The 19,548-nt window shown below is 44.8% G+C and overlaps 1 protein-coding gene across 12 annotated transcripts in view; it reads right to left on the reverse strand.

The window, feature by feature from the left end:
• The window catches only part of SLC4A4 (solute carrier family 4 member 4), a 233,190-nt gene that overhangs the window by 33,548 nt on the left and 180,094 nt on the right, over positions 1-19,548 (reverse strand). For all 12 annotated transcript variants that reach the window (XM_049814985.1, XM_049814981.1, XM_049814983.1 and 9 more), the window contains 5 exons: positions 11,444-11,531; positions 9,944-10,098; positions 9,365-9,478; positions 7,803-7,977; positions 2,401-2,534 (listed from right to left, as the gene is read on the reverse strand). In XM_049814985.1, the coding sequence (XP_049670942.1) occupies positions 2,401-2,534; positions 7,803-7,977; positions 9,365-9,478; positions 9,944-10,098; positions 11,444-11,531 (666 nt within the window). The remainder of the gene's footprint in view (positions 1-2,400; positions 2,535-7,802; positions 7,978-9,364; positions 9,479-9,943; positions 10,099-11,443; positions 11,532-19,548) is intronic.

Consider the following 19,548-nt stretch of genomic DNA (forward strand, 5'->3'; position numbering starts at 1 on the left):
CTTCCCGCTGCTTTCAGCTTGGAAACCCAGACTTATTTCACAACAGGCATCGGAGAGACTCTGCACAGCAGCAGAGCTCACCAGCCGGGATGCGAGTTGACCTGGGGCATCCTGTAGCATCGTCCCTCTCTGCCGGCAAGGCGGCAAACGCCGCTCCTGCAGGCACCCAAAGCTAGATGCACGGCTGGGTATGCAAGGCTTTTTTAGGTGTCTCTCCATACACACACACAGAGAGTCAAACTTTAAATGAATCAGTAGATGGGAAGTCTTTCTAATTTTGCTCCCAGCAGGGAACAGGGTGTTGTGAATATGAACAACCACAAATGCATTATTGAAAAATCACAGTACTTGATTCCAATTTCCTTGTGAGAAAGACTCCCTTGAAAAATCCTTCCATTCTGCTCCAGCAGGTTGTTAGGACAACAGCTTTTATAACCACCACCTCCTCCTTGGGTTAAAAATAAACACCTTCTCCCTCCCAAAACTGTACAAAGTGTTTTTCCACCTTGCTTTTTTCCTTCCGCGTGCTGCACCTGGGCTTTGACCTGCCCACCAGATGCAAACAGCTATAGCATGTCTATTCCTGGTTTTCTTCATTTTTTCCAGCTGAAGAAAGAAAAGAAAGGTGCCCCCCCTCCTCTTGCTCTGCTGCAGAGCTCTCACCAGTCAGCAGCTTCCAGTTTCCCTCCCTGGGCTAGTCTAATTTCCTGTCCATTTTTTCTAGCCTCCAGCCCTCCCTGCCTATGCTCCAGTGGGGGGAAGAGACAGGCTCAGAGTCCATCTCCCAGGGCCAGGCAGGAGGGGACTGCATTGCATTTGAAGGTGCAGGTCAACTCTCCATGGCATTTTCAACTCCAGGACAAACTTTTCCCCAGCTTGGCATCAATACGGCTCTGTCTAACAGCAGTCAGAGCGCACTGTGAGGCCATTCGGGCTTCAAACCCAACAGTACCGGTTATAAAATAACACCAGCTTCGGCAACGCAGCAGGAGAATCAGACCCTGCCCGCTTCATCCTGCCCTGCGCTATTTTCACAGGCACAGCTCACACTGCCACAAGTATTATGGAGTGAGTTAAGTAACCAAGTGAAGTCATCTCCCTCCAAAAGAGTCCAGTGTAGCACTGTGTATCACACACAAATATATTGTCTGCCTTAGCAGAAGCTCTGTACCTCAAAAGACTTCTCCAATATGTAGGGTATTCACAGGGAAGACGTGATTATATGCTCTCGATTATTTTGGAGGAACTACTCAAGGAGATGCAATATAATGAGGAAGGAGACACAATTAAAGAACCACACATACACCATCTGTCCTGCCTTACTGCAACCTGCAGCCATGTTCAGCTTAATAATTCAAGAGACCTTTTCTAAAAATAACCACCAACGGCCAAAGAGCTGTTCCACATCACAGGCGACTGCTTTTGAAAGAAAGCCTAGCAATGCCTTACCTCCAAAAGCTCTTGGTTTTGTCTACTGAAAGACAAGTCTCCCACAACTTGCAAGGCTGTGAACACTCCCTGCTGGGGGAAGGGAGGGCCACAAGTGATCTGCGGCATGTTCTGTACAACCTAAAACCATCAGCTTGCAAAACACCGTCCAAAGTACCAGTAGTCCTACATGTAAAACCATCAATGAATATACATGTAAAATTACCAATGAATATGCTGATTCCTTTAGGGATTCTCATTATATATTTTGCCAGCATTGCAGATGTCGGAATAGTAATTGAGAACGCCTAACAAAATGGGCTCCCTTCAGCTCTGGGTGTCAGCTATCATCACTGCATCAACGTTAACGTGGTGAGGAGAGACCAGAACCTCTTTATCCCAGTTAAAAGGAAAAAAAACCAAGAGCATTTAATGCAGCAAAGCTCCACTGAGGAATTCTGGGGACAAACAAAGATTGATAGCTGCTTCTGTCACAGGTACTTTTTCTTTTATAAATAATAGTGATTATTTCAAATGAGTACCGATTTAAGAACAAATTTTTGGTAACCCTGAGACCTGTGGGATTTTGTTAGTGAAATCACCGAGAGCTGGATTCCTTTCTTTGCCCCTAAGGGAAACACACACCAGCCAGGGAAACACATGCAGCAGCTGGGGAGGAACAGCACACCGACCGCAACTAGTGCAAACTTCCCACTGAGGACAGATTTGGCCAAGAATTTCCAAGAGGCCCCAAGGAGATGTGCACCCACACACCGGGCAGCGCTCTGGGACATGCGTGCCTGTGAAAATCCCTGATGCGATTGCACTGCAATCTCAACAAGGAACAAAGAGATGTTTCTTTTCATGCACTAAATCCCCTCCTTCCCCACTGCTAGCCATCTCATTCCCTAGCTAGTATTTCATTAGCGTGAGACATTCCTCCCCTCCTCCCTCCTCCACCCTGGTACTTACTTGCTGAAATTAAAGAGAAGCCGTTCAAAGACAAGGACAGGTCCAGTGCTGCTCAAAATTGTGAGTGGCTGACCAGCAAAAAGGCAAAATATCGCGCCGGTGACTGCTGTGCCCAGAAAGCTCTCCAACACACCCTGCGGTAGATATAGGAGAGAAGTGAGTTCGACTGAATAACCCTTTCTGTTAACACCGTTCCAAGAAAATGAGTCGTTACATCAGTGACCGGTTGCGTGCCGTACGCCGATACGTCCAAGACTAAGGGCAGACCATCTTCTGCCCTCTCCTGCAGGTCCACCCAAAGACGTGCTTGTCCCACACAGTTACTCAGGATAACCAGCACCCCCCCCCTTGTTATTTCTGAGGCCCAGATTTTAATAACACTATATTGTATTTTATATTGGGCAAGGGGAGGAGTGTGTTTTCAAAGATCACTTAGAGGATTCGAGAACTCCTCGAACATCTCCCACACCTTTGACAGTCAAGACAGACTGTCGCGGGGCGTTTCAGGCAGACACAGCAGAGCATGGCTAGAGGACAGCACTGACAACATCCTCCGGGGCAATGGAAGGCGCTCTTTTTTCTTTCTCCAATTGAGCAGACACTTTCTAGATAAATAAGATGCCTCTCTTTCAAGGAACTGTTTTACTAAGTGAGAAACAAACCAAACAAGGCTACTTCATCCAGCAGTCATGTGTTGAGACCCAAGTTCATCACGTGTCACCAGCAAGTAATAAATTCCCTATTTAATGGGCTCTACAATTACCTTTGGCATGTGCGGCAAAGCAGCTTCACTGGAGAAGGATAAAAAAGTATGCTTGATGCATTCTTGGATTTTCAGGTCCAACTATAGCTGGACAATATCTACGTTTAAAACGCAAACTGTGGGTGAAATATAAATGGCAATAAAATGTGATTATTGTCTGAACGTGAACCCTCCTACAAAAACGGCAGAATGCGCTGGACCTTGCTCTTATGCAAACTGATCTGTTTACACTCAACTGAGTTTTAAAGGAACAACAAGAGCATCATCTTCTGCTGAATAAGATGCGCAGCCATCAGCATCACCCTCTCCAGGAATACTTACCCAACAGCCAGGGGCAGATTTAGGCCTAGGCTTACGTGCTTCGTTGTAGCTGGATCTGAATCAGCAGCCTCATTAATACTGCACATGCTGAGCAACCAGTAATTAACGGCACATGCAGATCTTTCTTTCCATCCATGACAAACCACAGGGTTGGGACTGCAGTTTTTCTGACTTATCAGTGGTAACGCAAAGAATTTAAATTAAGTATTGCGGCTCTCTTTCTTGGAAAGACCCAAGTTTACACTGAGGAAAGTATATTCACACTATCACATGTCAAACTAGTATGTTACTATGTAGAGCAGATCTTTTTTCATCGACTAAATTACTAGCAGAACTTTCTCTACAGCAATGATAAACTATTTTTCTGGCCACAAACACGATCTCAAAACACCAGTGGTCAAGCACTGTTGTTGCTGGGTGATTAAAGCAGCAGCCCAAGAGCTGTGCAGAGAAGCAAAAGGTAAGGAAGGTGTAAAAGCCTCCTGTTCCTGACACATGTTCAGTCACTCGTCAATCTAGACAAGCTGCTGTGGAGCGGACAGAAGCCACCTTGCCTTGGCAGGAGGTGCCAGCCGCGGTCCTTTCCATTTCTAAGTGCCATTGGCGATGCCCATGGCTAACAGCCCTGGCCCTTGCAGGGATGGGGGCAAGGGAGATCTGCTTGCCGGGACGCTCCGCAGCCTTCAATGCGAGGATTGTGCGGGTTTTTACGGGGGGCACGGATGGCAGCCTACGAGCCTTTGCTTTCTGCTTCGGGGGACTTGTGAGGATGAGACAAGTGCTCTCGGGGCGAGGAATGGCATTCGCGCAGCTGATCCCCTTCACTCCTCCCGCATTACTCACAGAGAGGGCCCTCGCGGCCAGCGCATCTGGAATCTCTTTTCCCTGCATTCTTCCACGTGTCTGTAGCTAAGAATAGTGCCTTTTCTCAGAAACATAAAACTCTGAAGGGAGCTTGTAAAGAAGCGTTGGCCGTGTCAGGCTCTCTGAACCGGGGCAGGCAGCATGGGACAGGCAATTTTTAGTGCCTGACCCAGCAGCAGTCACATAATTGTTTACAAGGAACAAGAAGCACAAACTCTGATGTGGTAGCCCCAAACCCACTGTTTTCTATGAGGAAAAATGTCTGGGGAAAAACTTCTAGGTGCTGCTCCTCAGCTGTCGAAGGTGGCGTAACGTTCCCTCGCATTTATGAGCATAAAGATCCAGTGCAACTCATGTTCTGAGATGTCTTACAGAAAACTAAGCTTCCAAACTCTTTCCTGCTGCAAGAATACGCAATGGTTTGAGCAACCCTTGACATGAACCTGCACTCTGATCCCACCGAGCAGCTCCCTGGAGGAACAACTTGAACTGGGCGCCCTGGGACGCTTCACTCCAGCTCTGATGATACAGGGGCATTTGAGCACGAAGAACGCACAGTTTTGCTGTTCTGTTGAAAACCTGCAGTCAAAACCCTTTCCAGGCTCCCACAGCAGCCAAGAGACCTAATGCCTCTTCAAACAAGGATGGTCAATAACTGTTTGTTGAAGGGAGATGGCAAAAGAAAAGGCAGTTGCGCCCAAACTCTCTAAACCTCTGATCCACCAGCGAACTGTTCACAAAAACTGTTGGTACTTCAATTTTAAACCAGTACATAAATAAAACCCGGTAAATTCAACTGGTCATCGTATGTGAGAAGCAAGTAAATGTCAAAGTGCACAAATTAGAAAATAATAGACAATGTTCTCCTGCACTGAGCCTTGGCTATGTTATGAAACAATCTAGCAACTCAGTGATGATTTTCCTGCACTTTGCTCCACTTCTGTGAATTGAAGTTTAATGGCAAAATGGCAGTGGGGAGCAAATCCACAGACACCCCTCCTTGCTGCCAGTGCTCCTTTCTGGTTACAGCCCCAACTCCCTCCTCACTGAGCCACAAACCCCTGCGAAGCAAGGGACAAAGCATTCGACAGGACTCGCGTCTTGGTTCCTTCTACTGCTCCTAGAGTTTTCGTCATTAAGGGCCACCCTGTGTTTGTATTTGCTGCAGAGCTTCCCCGTTACCAAAGCAGTATTCTTAACTGCAGAGCATCAATGGTTTCCCTTTTCAACATGGAGGATAAATCACTGAGCTCAAAACAGAATGTTCGTGCAGCTTTTGTCTTTCTAGGGACTTTTTTTTTTTTACTCCGAGCAATAGGAAAACTCAGACTGGGTTTTATCTACTGCAGAGAAAATGACGGACTAAAGGCAACCTGTGTTTTCTCTTCCTTCTACCCTTCCCCCTCCCAATGTGTCTATCCTTCTACGCAGCTCACAGTCTCAGACATACTTTGGCGAAATGAGACTGTCACGTTCAACAAATGAATACCATTTGAAATCAGAGGAAGGTTGCACACTCAAATATAATTCCATCGAGAAGGTTCGTGAGGTTCTTGGAAGAATAACCTCACCCCAGCATGAGAGGTATTAAACAAAACACATTTATACATCCATCCCTGGCAGGCAGAAGGCAGCAGAGGGGTCCCCCAGGAGCACCGGGATTATCAGCACTTCTCCTGGATGCCTACCTTCTTTTATCACCCCTCTCCTTCCCTGGCGTACGCTGTGGAGCCTGGCAGCAGAAAGCCTCCTGAGGAAAGAGGGGCAGCAGCAAAGAACAGCTGCAAACCATGAACGAGGTTGTGTGCGGCCATGCTGCCGAGCAAACGGGGCAATGCCACCAAAAAGTCTCCTAGGGAGGCTGTGTCTGCTGGTCCCTTCGCTGCCGGAGACGGGGACCAAAGGAAGGGATCTCCTCCTCTTGCAGAGCCCGTGCTGACGATCCAGCAGCCAAAGCAAAAGACAGCAAATGCGCGTGTCTTACTCCAACAATATGACCAAGTGCAAGCAACGGGACTGTCGCTGCTTAACAGGGCAGCGGTTTTGCCGTTTGTCAGATGAATGGTGTATTTCCAACTTCCTGAAATGCAAGGTGCTTCTTTTTAAAAAAAATATGATTTTTTTTTTTTTCTGTGAGGATTAAGAAAGTATACCGTCAGTTTCAGTGGCAAAAAAATATTTTGCTACTTGATAATAAATGTTCACGGGATACAAAGGTAACAGAAAAGGACACAATAACGTGATTATGTGCATTAAATTTGGAATCAGGTAACACTTCCCCTTCCTTCCCCTACTTTAACAACTGTACCTAGTACAGACGCAGAGCAGACAGACTTTGCTCTGCTACTCAGTGACAGAAGAGTGATGCTCACTGGGGGATCCTGAAGGCCTTGCCATTCTCTACTTCCATTTGCTATTATTTCTTATTAATGTTGCACATCATGCATTTGATCACACGACTGCTGCGGACCCGAGTTTTGGAAGAGGTAAGCTGTATTTGTACAGGGGAGAGAGAAGTTTGGCACTCCATCAGCTACTGACTCTTACTCTAGCCTGTAATTTATCATGGGGAAGTGCAGAGCTCTGGATAGGTGCCCCCTTTTTCTATGTTTGGTTTAATTAAACCTGCGTAAATTAATAATTCAGTCATTGTCACTATGAGCTTAATTATTGTTAGGAGATTCAATGTGGCTGCACTGAATCTATCTAAATATAGCCTCCTATGTTTTCTTCCTCTTCAGAAAGCCAAAGGAATACTAAAGAGCACTGCTAGAGTGTAATTCTGCTCCAGTCAAACACGAAAGACCTACAGTACTGTTAATACAGAATCCATTTCCTTTAGGCTTCACCTAAAACTGAGCCATCCTTTGAAGCCCCTACTTTTTTCTTCACCGCTGATCCAGCCTGTCTCTGGATATGCAATACATTCTTAGGATCTGCTCTTCCACTACTACGAAATTCATCTTTTTGAAGAACTCACATTTTTCTCTTGTGTCGCATCTCCTAATTTACTCGCTTTCCTATGAATCTTAGGATTTTCTTTTCACCAGAGAGGCAGAAGGCCAGGGATTCCAAGAGTCACGCAGAGGATACAGTGCTATGTTCTGATGACATGGAAAGTCTGAATCAGACTTAGTAAACTTAATTGGACTGAAACGGTACAACCGAGGTGCAAACACAGAGTAGATCAGAGGGAGTTCTCTATATGGAAGGAACGAGGACCTTCTCTGTCTCCTGGCCATCTTTCAAACACCATTTAAGGTAACTGCTTGTACAATTTTTTGAAGGACAGCCTTCCAACAGCAGAGGAAGCAAGCCAACTTGCAGTGGAAACACAGGATACCTCTATTAATTGTACCCAGAATTCAAGCTTTGCTGGTGGCCAAACACCCCTCTGACTGTAGACAGCAAAAGGCAAATGACGTATTTGTTGCTTCTGAAAGTTCTTGCTAACCTGCATGTTTTCCGTAGCGTCACCAAGCAATCCTCCAAAAGTGATAGCGTTGGTCACTGTGGCCAGGTAGATGAAAAGAACGGCTGAAAGGGCTTGAATATTTAAAGCGTCGTAGAAGTCGCTGGCGAAGAATGGTGCTTTCCTCTTTATGTCTTTGATTAAGCCACCGCAGAATCTGAAAGGACAAGCAAGAGAAGACTCGTGCAAAATGCTTTACAGTGAAAGTCACCAAGATAAGTAATCAGAAATGTTGTCAGAAATGAAGTATTATCTGAAAGGAGTGAGATCATCACATTACATAATGGTCTTATCGCAGCTGTGACGGTCCAGGGGTATCACTTGAGATAATGTTGTAGAGAAAGATACTATCTGAACATGTGATGCAGCTGGAAAGAGAGAAATTTCAAGAACACAAGCCCTGCTTCTGCTGGCTGATGTACTAAAATATATTAACCCTAGTCTAAATCCCTGCCTAAGTTTCTCCACATGGCAGACACAATGGTTGGGTGAGCCAAACAATCTGCTAAATGGAAAAATGCTTCAAACAGTTAACCAGAAAAAGATCAGAAGTAAAAGCGCAAGTAAGTGAAATCATCCTGGGGAACAAGAGAGCTCTGCTTGCAGACATATTCTTTTTGTACAATCACAGACAAGACAGTATTTAACTCTTACAAACTCCATGTGGCTCTGACACCGCCAGTGTGAAAAATGTTTGTTTTGCCTCTTGTTCCCTTGTACACAGTTCACCACCAACACCAGGACTGTTCAGACACGCTGTACGCAGAGAGGTACATGGCAGATAGGCACACGTTACCGTCTGACCCAGAATCAGGATGTATCGGCTGCCTTGTACACAGCAATGGGCAATTTCAGACTTTCAGATTTTTCTCCTAGAATTCAGATGTTCTACTAGAACTTAAAAAAAATACAGACTGAAAGGGAGGGCACAATGCCACCATGAAAACCTGTGTATTGACCCTGAAATGCTGCGCACACTGTTTTACGGTCACCTGAACTGCATTCCCACTCTGGTGGACTTTTTTACATGGCATACAAGCAGAGTAATAAAGCAGAGAGTAAGGCCTTGGGTTCTGTCACCTTCTGTATTTCTATCCCATAAATGTCTTCATCTGTGCAATTCAACTACAACGGGAATGTCTAGAAAAAGGAATCTCTGGGCTTTTGGCTAAAGCATTTCCAGCAATCCGAATGAAAAGAGTAGCTGGACCTCCCCATGTCTACATCCCTTACAGTTCGTCTAACTTCACAGACTTTCAACAGCCAACACCTACCTGGGCCTCCTTTCATTATTGAGTGCCTCCTTTCATTTTTGAGTGCCTCATTTAAGATGCTTTGTCATTTGCTGAGGCTGGATGTTCCGAACCCTTTGGTCTCAAGCTGGGCACTAAAAACCCCAGGACACCTTTTGGGGTAGCAGCCCAATCCATACAAACAGCACGTCGGGATGGAAAACAGAAGGGGCGAAACGGTTCTGGAAGGGAAACATTGCCACCTTGCTTGGGTCACACCGGGCACATCATGCTGAGCCGTGTGTTACTGACCTGCCGGTTCGTTGCAGTTCTTCACAGTCCCCATGGCCTCCGCCACCGTGTCCTCCATCATGAGGTGTGTCTCCATTCATCTGTATGTTTTCTCCACCCGAGTACATGTTTTTCCTAGGCAAGAAGGCAGACCAAAGTTAGGCTCACTGTGTTACCTGACGGCTCCACAAAACATAATCCACACGGTGTTCCTCCTAACCAGTGTTACACAGCCTCTCCTGAAGCCACGCTGTACAAAGACTAGAAGGCTGACTGGCTGGCAGCCACAGTGCAATGTAGCGTGTTAGAAAGACCAAGCAGGACCCCAAAGAGTCTGGGTAACCGCTGTGTATGTTATTATATGCCTACAACATCACCTTAAAGGGGACAGAATTGCAAGAACATCCTCCCTCCAGCTATTAAGACAGACCTGAAAATATTTCTCGTACTTTTTGAATACAGACAGACAGATGCAGGTCACAGTGCAGTTGCTCAATAAACCTGGTGTTCCCAAAGCACCGGCTCTTCCCATCACCGTTTCAGCATTGATGCATGCTGTCCTTCAACAGCGAGCTAAACCTGCCTGTCTCCTGCTCCTACCTTTTATCTGAAGAAGGAAGAGACTTGGGGGGCTCTATCCTAATGGCTGGATCCCATTCCCCAGGGGGAAGCACAATGACTTCATCCAGAAACTCATCAATGCCAGCGATCAGGTCCTGCCGGTCCTTGGCTTTATAGGCAATGTCGTGGAATACCTGCACGGAAAAGAGAGACGCCATGTAGAAAAGGGTTGCATTTTCTGTAGCCCAGACTTCAGAGGCAGCTACTGAGTTTTATTCTACAAAAACAACTTATTCATTCTCAAAAACCTCTCAAAAAGTATCAGGACACTTGGCACAAGGATGTGCGATGCTGAGGAAAGCCCTTTCCTTCGGTTGGTCATTTAATGATAGAGCTTCTTTTCTTGCAGGCATTTCTGATTTTTAGCAAAATATAAATTTCTAACCTTTGTAAAAAAGTTACTAAAGCAATTATTCATTTATTTTATCGAAAGAAGTTCTCCTATAAATAATGAGTTTCAATTATACTTTGAGAAGACACTTCCACAAAGCCACAAAAAAGCGTGGATCCTCTTTTCCTACCTACTTCAGTCTATCAAACTATAGGATAGTTTTCAACCCTGTGACACAGAAACAATGACAATATTTATTCAACAATAATAACAAGAAGCAGAAACCAGTTTCACTGAAAGGCCTAGAATTACTGATGAAGAGCGAATGAGAGAAGAGAGGAAGAAGAGCATTAATGCTGAATTTTACAGAAATCTTTTGGACTACTTGGAGTGAAGCTGGATCACCACACGTGATAGACTTAATAAGAACAGTCGGTGGTAGGAAGGAGGACTTTGGGGCTATGGAAACCTAGACCATTGCTCCAAGCAGTGGAATGACAGAAGACAGAAGAGCTGAGACTGGGCGAGCGGTAATTAAGGGAACCGTACGAGAGCAAAATAACATAAGGAGAAAACAAGAAACAAACATAATGTAAATCAGCCCCAGACACGCAGAGCCCAAGGGACACTGGAAGAAAGAAGCTGTAAATGAATATTGAAAGCCCAGTCATCTCATTGAGGTATATGATTAGTGAGTAATTGCTAGCTACTCATGGATAATATGTAAGCACTGCCTGAGTGAGGAAATGCTCTGGGATACAGCGCAACACACAACAGTATGTCCTGGGTGTAACAGTTTCTGCGGTAATTACCTGGAGCATACCTGCAATCGTGGAATGAGACACAAGATGCACACCACAACAAGATTAATTCAAAGATCAATTCATGGTCTACGTGAAAGAGTGATTGCTAGCAGGAAAACACACAGGATGGAGAAAAACTTCCTATAGGCATGCTTTTAATAAAAACATGAAGCCAGATGAAATAATTACGTAAACAGAAGGAATTAGGAGGTGACATATGGATATTACAGCTTTATGTGTACGCCCGGTCCTGCTGACCAGGCTGGAGAAAAGGGCATCGTTATTAGCTAACGAAGTGAAACCTGGGAAGAACCCATTTCACACAGGAGATGTCAAGACACCTACCTCATCTGACATCAGAGTGGCGATGGCTCGGCCGATCTCATGATAGGACTTCGCTTTGCCCTTCGGTCCCAGTAGAATGAAGAGAAATCTGACAAAACAACCAGATTGTTGCCATTCAGGATAGCAAAATGGATCACTTATCCAATATCTAGACAGAAATTAAACTTTAAAAAGCTGTGGCCCTTGTTACAGGCTGCCAGTGGCCTCCAGCTAACTTGGGAGTAGAGGTTACACCCTGCAGCCCATCATGCTTACTCGGACAAGCAAGACACCACTCAGAGTTTTTCTCCCCAAAAGCTTTAAAAGTAGCCTGGAGACCACTATGGCCAAATGCTATCACAGCTTTACGCAGAAGTCGCTACCATCCAGCAACCCAGACTTCAGGATGAGGTGAAGGAAGGACGTTCTTCCAATGCCCAGTACCTGGAAGCGAACTACGCACGACGGGTGCAGCTCCAGCACGGAACGGTTGAGAATCCATGCCCTGTGGACCACAGAAAGCCCACCTGCCTCCACGGCTCTTTATTTGATCATAAATACCGGCTCCTTGCAGCTGTTCAATCCTTGTCTAAAATAATCTGTGTTAAACGTTTCCCCAGGGCTACTCCAGTGCCGTTTATGTGACAATAGCAGTGATGCTAAACAGCTGGGAGGGGACAGGAGAAGATTTAAGGATTGCTCTACTCGAACAGCAACCAGGGCAGGGACCCACCTGAGCACCCCCTGCGCACAGGACGGACCAAGCGGGGCCAGCACAGCAGCGGGCACAGAGGGAAGATGATATTAACCATCCACATTGCTCACAATAAAAGCTATATCACTCCCCCAAGCTATCAGATAGCACTTTGCGTGCTTATGAATGCTCTGCTGGGGCCGAGATCTCTGTTACGGTTCAGCACCCAGCATAGCTACCCACATGTGAAGGGAAACCATTAATGTAAAATAGGGCTTTAGCTATAAATAATCAAGCCCAACTCACATGCTCTGAATTTCTGCTCCGAGTATACAATACATACCAGAGACCTGTAAGCCCATCTGATGGCGTCATAGTCACAGCTTAATTCTTAAGCAGGCAACTTAAGCTGTAAACCTTTTCCCATGGTAGGCACCAGCAGCGATGATGACTACATTTACAAGGTATTAGGAGTTAATTTCTTCCATGATCTTTTTGGGCAGCAACTATATCCAAGTCACTGCTAATGAGTTTGAAAAACACCGTGATGTGAAACCTACGGAGATCGGAAATTACTGCTCTTTATCTTTCCTGCCCTTTGTCAGTGCTTATGTGCTATGAATCAGGACTTGCTTACGTGACAACACGTTCTAAGGAGATTCCTTGAAAAGGCTATACATGGAAAATGGGTGCCTCTGCCAATAAAACTGTCCAGCGGTTGTGCCAGAACAATGGGAATGCTGGTGAAAGGTGGCTGGGTTTTCCAACCTCTTAACTGACGCTCATTACAAAAAGTTTCAAGTACAGCCTCAAGGTTGGATCTTCAAAGGTACCTAGATCCTCCTGGCCTGGAATAAAACATTAAAAAAAAAAAGAAAAAAGAAAGATACCACCTTTCAAATAATACCTAATTCAGGGAATACCTAAGCCTTATCTTAGACACTCCCAGTTCCCAAACTAAATTTCATATGTAAGGCCAAGGTATCAATGCTGAAATGGTAAAAGCCATTACCTCCTGCAGAAATACTCTTACTTTAAAGTTGATTTCATGCTGTAGACAGGTGCAAAGCTGCCAGCTACTTACTCACACAGCATCTACAGCCAAGGCTGTAGAAACACAAGCTTCCCATAAATCCCCTGTTCAGATTTGTCCCAGAAAAAAAATCTGGTTCATGGCTACGGCAAGAAAATACATCTGTCTTCATGCTCACCTCTTTGCCTTGCCAACTGGCTTGTTAAGAAAGCCCTGTTATTTCTGTTGGCCGTCTTGCACAATGGCCAACGTTTGGTGGCCTGAGGGATTTCAATGGAGACCATCGTGCCGGTCAGACGGCATCGTTTCAAGTATTCAGCCCGAGCTGGACTCTAACTAGCAAGCTTGAGATAAAAATCTGTCTCACGCGCTCATCGACTCATCCTTGCAATTAGCAACACGAGAAGTCACATGGAAGGAGGCCAACTTCTCCATTTCACCTAATTTAGCAAAGACTGGGAATTATTGGGGTAATTTTCAGCAAACTCCATATCAGCATGTGTTTCAAACAGAAACACTAACAGCTGCTCAAAACAACTTGAAAGCTTCCTGAATTAAGCCTTTTTCCAATTACAGCTGTACCTTTCAATGAGTAATGGAAAATAAACACACTATAAACTTTGGTAAGTTGTCTCATCTCAAACCTCTTGCATTACTTGCAGTGTGAGTTTGGGTTAGCTTCAACTTCTAGTCATAAATTTTGATTGTCTCTCATAGCTAGATGGAAGAACCCTCAATAATTAAATTCCTTTAAATATCCTCCCTTATTGATCCAGTCATCCGTAGCCATCTGTCAGTTAGGCTAAGCCACTTGAGGCTTTTCTCCTCACTTTAGTCACTTCGACAGCTCTTCTGTGAACCTTCTGTCATCTATCAGTATCTTCCTCAGGGAAATCATCCAAAAGCTGGCAGTTTTGTCAGTGCAAATATATAGATGAAATAACCTATGGCTACCCAGGAACTTTATGTGAGCCTGGTTTCCTGAGAAAATGAAGTAAGGAGCATTAAGTCAGGGGACAGGACATCAGGTATGGACAAGCAATGGAAGTCTTAGGAAACAAGGCAGGACGTCAGGGAGAGCTGGGATTATTGCCGTGGGGAGGGAAAGGACATGGCACATACTTCTAGGACATCCGGTCTCAGCGGTTCCAGCACTGACGGAATAATCTGCTATACCCAGGAATGGCCCCAGCCTTTTACTTACAGCATCACCCAGCGAAAACTGGTACTTGGAGCACAGCTCTTCTACCCGCGCTCTCTGTCCCTAGAGCGAGAAGCCAACGTGGGGCCAAGTTAAAGCACAGATGACCAGACTGCTCTGGGCCATGGAGACACCCTTTTTGTTATTTGTCAACCTTTAATACGTTAACTCTACGTTGTCTCCAAAGCTGCTGATAAAACGTGAAACACAACAGGGTTGAGAGGTGTGACACCTCACCAGAAGTACTTCTGCCCTTAAAAGCATTGTATTAAGTATCATCTTAGCTTCCTAAATCAAAATATCATGAGGTCCCAAGTCAAATGTCTTACAAGTTGTATTATATCCAAACAAGTACTTTGTATTTGAAAAATCTAGAGTCCTATAAAAAAAAAGGCATCAAGTTAGTAGGACAGGATCCATAAATATGTATTAATTGGCATTACTAACAGTAACACTTCCTAATCGAGTTCTTCATGAGGCTTTCAACTGTTTTACTTAAGGTTCACACGGAGGTGACTAAGCCATACACGCCTAGGTCATGTCCTCTGCTCTCCTCCTACCTCCTGGAACCTTCCCTGTGTTTCACGGGTTTTTATAAAACAACATTAAAGACAAACTGTTCCTCAGCCAACTCTTTTAAAACTCTAGGATGCCAATTATACGAATGTATTAATTTTTTAAAAAAGGTTCGTAACTTCAGAAGTTGCTACTCGGCATTCTCCTGATTTTCCAGGGGAATGAGACATTTTCATAATCATCTCCTGAAATAATAACACCAGCTGGCTCTCTTCCAATGCATAACAGAAGCACCCGAATGCTCTTGCATTTACTAAAATGTTCTTGAAAACAAGCAGTTTGTGACAATTGCTGAATTCTTTGTCCTGACTGATTCAGCACAGAATTGTCTTCAGCATGTAGAGCAAGACCTTTTAAAGGGCCAAATATTATGAACACAAAAACATTAATGCATTTTAGGTTTTTGGACTAGATGATGTTTGCATGCATTTAGAATCATTTAGTTATGAATACTTCCACCTAAGAAAACCCTCATTTCTAGTTGTGACATACTCCCTTCTCATCATCCGCCAAGGTGAAAGCTAGCACAGAATTCCTCTTTGCTGCACGCAACACATGCTGAGTTATCAAATGTCCGCGTCTGATACTTAACATTGCTAAGGACGTTTCAAGGCACAGAATGTGAGGTTTCACCTCGTATCCCTTAGCAAAAAGTCTCTCTGAAGTAGCTAACAAAACTCAATGTTTCTCCCAAATGCTCTGGGCAACAGCTTACAGACAGGGCTGACGGTCCTTGCACCCAGGGTAGCTGGTTTTGAACTTTGTATGGCAGCACAGTCAAAGCTCTCAAGATCCTTTGCTTCCAAGCTGATAATGAGCCAGAAACTCAGTAATTTATTTTTCTGTTTTACCACTATTCCTCCGGTTGTTTTTGCATGCTTTACCCTTCTTAAGCGGACGACGACCACCGGCTATGTATGATTCCCCCTTTAATTATATGGACTACGCCACCAAACCCAACAAGCATAAATTCATTCTCACAGCTGAATAATCCCAATTTGAAATGGACAAACGTGCCCTCGCCAATGCATCGTAAACCCAGCCAATGCACCTCTAAGACCTAAACGTAGCAGCATAGCAGCACTCTGTACAAGTGCAGTAACCTGGCGTTATGGACCTAACAACCTGCTATGAGCGAACACAACCCTCCTGGACCTTGGAGGGAGGTGACGGCAAAGACTGCAGGGCAGAATTTCAATCTAGTTTGCCCAAGGAGGCAAAAAGGCTTTATGTGCTGTGCTTCTGAGAAATTTGGCTAGAAACCTCCATGAAATCAAACGAAAAGCACACTTAGGAGGTGGGGAGTGAATACAACACAGAGAGGCTCCAAAGTCAGTGCAGCACTAATATTTTCCCATCCATTTGGGGCATCCCACAAGAAATCCCTAATGTCCATGACTATCGATTGCCCATATGGGGTAAGGGTCGTCGTGAAAACTGTCCCAGGACCAAGCCTCACCATCGTCTCTTTGCCAGCTGACCATCAGTGTAGGAGACAAGGTCATCCCATGTCCTGTGTCCTGTCCCCCTGCCCACAAAATAAAAAAAAAGAAAGAGGAGGAAGAGCAACTAAAAGAAGATTCAAGTTCAGCCTGCTCATCCGTGCCTATCTCTCAAATCTGGAGCAAGCAAGAGCAGCAGCTCTGTAAGGGTTAAAGGCACCTACACCGAGGAAACTCAGTCAGGTCCTGGAGAAAATGTTTCTGGTTTTGAGAGGGCTGAGGGGAAGCAGTCCTTCTGTTGTTGGACACCATGTGAGATGCCTGCAAGGCATCCAGCATTCCCAGCGGAGATACACGTTGATGGGCTCGAGGGCTGAAAGAACAACCTCTTGATGCACTTTTCCAGCGGAATCCATGGCTTGGACCGCTGACGGAAGGAGCACAACTTGAGACTGCAGTAACCAAAGGAGATGGTGGAGTGTTTGGTCCATCTTCTATTTCGCACAGGTGATCCTTCAAGTTTTGGGCAACGTACCAAAATTGCAGGCTTCTCACCTGATGTCCAACACGTGAACGCAGACAGGCAAAGGTAGTCCTTTGCTACCAGAGCTGCGATTTCCCAGAGGAAGTCCTTCTGCTGGAAAGGCTGCTGTAAAGGACACAGCACTGAAAACTATGCCACTGCTGTAATTAGTGAACAGGACACACACCTCACCCTCACCTACAAAGAAGAAAAGATGCCTCTGCAGTTAAAAGCTTAAGTTAGGAGGCAAAGGAGGAGAATCTGACTCCTGGTTCTGCCACATGCTTCCTAAGTGACCTTTGGGCAAGTTACTTCATTTCGTTTGAGACTTGTAGGCACAGGCAATTTCCCAGCACTACATATTAGACTAAGCAAGTCTGTACAGCTTATCTCCCCAAAAAATCGTTCCCTTGCTCATTCTTCATCTTTTTTACCCATTGATGTTACATTAATGCAGCAGACCTGAACACGACTGAACATTTCTTTTATGAAAATAAAAAGCTACATCTATTGCATTGTCCAGGACAGAAACAGCCATACCCAAGCCATGGTGCCAGGACAGTAGCTAAGTGCTTGCCAAAAGGAGGAGTTAACAGCACTGTGGAATTAAATTCAACATGAGAACACCGAAGTCCTTACAGTTTTTTTCAATCTGATCGGTAAAAAGAAAACTCAACACAGTGAAAGGCTGGGATCTCTCTATACCAATTTCAGATCCCTGATTTTTATTACTAGGGCTGTATGAAAACACCCCACTGAGAGACCTTCCATGGAGAGTTCATCAGTTCCCGCTGATTTCTTTCAAATAAAAATTTACTTTTAAGTAAAGGAAAGTGCCTGTCACCGCAGGAATAGATGGCCACGCGAAGACCACCTCCCTTCTGCATTACAGGTCAGCATGCCCACAGCCCTGTGCCGAAACCTGGGTGTTTAACCCCCACCTGACCCAGACAAAAACAACCTGCTGCTTTCTAAAGAGAGAGACAGACGCGGGTCACGCTGCAATTACTTGATAGACCTGGGTCACCATACTCCTGCAGCAACCCACAGCGCTGAAACATTAACCGTTTATTTAGAAAACCCAGGTGGTTTTGCACTGCCTGGCTTTGCTGGTGTGGGTTTGACGATTTTACCAGGAACTTGATACAGTCTGCGGGCTGTTCAGTGCACATCCACAAGACGAACGTCCTCCGCGCGAGATTGCCGAGACTCGGGGCTGACCGAGGAGACGCCCCACCGCAGCTCGTGTGAGCCCTGATGGGATTTCCTTGATTGAATTTCACAGGATGCAGCCATGGCAAATGGCTCTTCATTACTCAGGAAGGCCATCTAATGAGCCTCCCTGCTTTGATTAGGGCTAGCATTTGGTTCAGAGGACAGCAAATGGATAATACTATTTCCTGGAAAAAAATGCTGGCACGGAAGGACGTATTGTCTTGATTAATGCTATTGAGTAATGAGGTCGTTCAGCAATCCTAGATGTAACTTCCTGGCTCCCACTACCAAAACAAACAATACCTAATTTCACATCTGCTGAAAAGCATACGGAGATGTGTTTAAAAAAAAGAGCAAGCGGGATTAGACTTCGAAGCGGAAATACTGAAGTACATGGAGCTTACTAATGCTGAGGAATGCAGAATAGCCTTTTCTAAGATTAAGCCCCTTTTATCTCCCCATACTCCTACCAGAATACCCAGTGTGTGCAAACAGTTGTTGATGTGGTCATTTTAAGAAACCACTTAATAAAACTCCCAAGAAATACAAACACTGTTGCCTTACTAGAAGGCAATTAAACAGCAAAACTAGATCATCTTTCTCCTTTGTTTTGTACAGATTATAACAACCATATAACTTTAATTCCATAGAATAGCTGTGATTTATTCCAGTATCAGTAACGCACTAGCCACGTGCTTTTGTCACAGTACTACGTCTCTTCTCACAAAATACTCCCTGATATCGCCTCAAACCCTGCAGGCATTATTCAAATCACAACCTTCACTCTGTATCAAAAGCCCTTGAAACCCATCACATAAAATATGTATTCGCACATTAGCGGTGTGAAAGCTGCAATGTGAACTCCGTAATTACAAGCAAAACGCAAAGTAAACCCTTTGCAAGGTGATAGCAGGAGCAGCCCAGAGCCCAGCAGTGCCGAGGAGCAAAGCACCGCAGAGCGCGGCACCGAGCTGAAAGGGGATATTGCAACCCAGCTGCAGGCTGTCCACCTCCAGCCTCGATCATCCTTCTCACCCAAATTCTGCTGCGCTCCATTCTTACTGCGCTTCATTACCTTTTAATACTCATCATTTTTACGGTTCTTACCTTGGTGGGGTGCTTCTGTGTGTATATGAAGCAAAGATATACTAATACATAATATTCACATACAGCAGATGTTCTGGACATCTATACTGGTAATTTTTCTCTACTCTGTTACATGATAAACAACATGCAATTATATAATTAAGGGTAATACTGTTAAGAATTCAAACATGACTTTAGCTGTGCTATTCTGGTAGATTTATACACTCTACAGACAGTTATGCATATTCAAGCAGTGAATTCAAATATTTAAGAACGTAAGATACATTCCTATCTGTGAGACTCAGATTAATTTGCAACATGAGTCACAATAAATAAAATATTGATATGACATTTGT

The sequence above is a fragment of the Accipiter gentilis genome, chromosome 12, assembly GCF_929443795.1.
Source record: "Accipiter gentilis chromosome 12, bAccGen1.1, whole genome shotgun sequence".
Lineage (NCBI taxonomy): Eukaryota > Metazoa > Chordata > Aves > Accipitriformes > Accipitridae > Astur > Astur gentilis.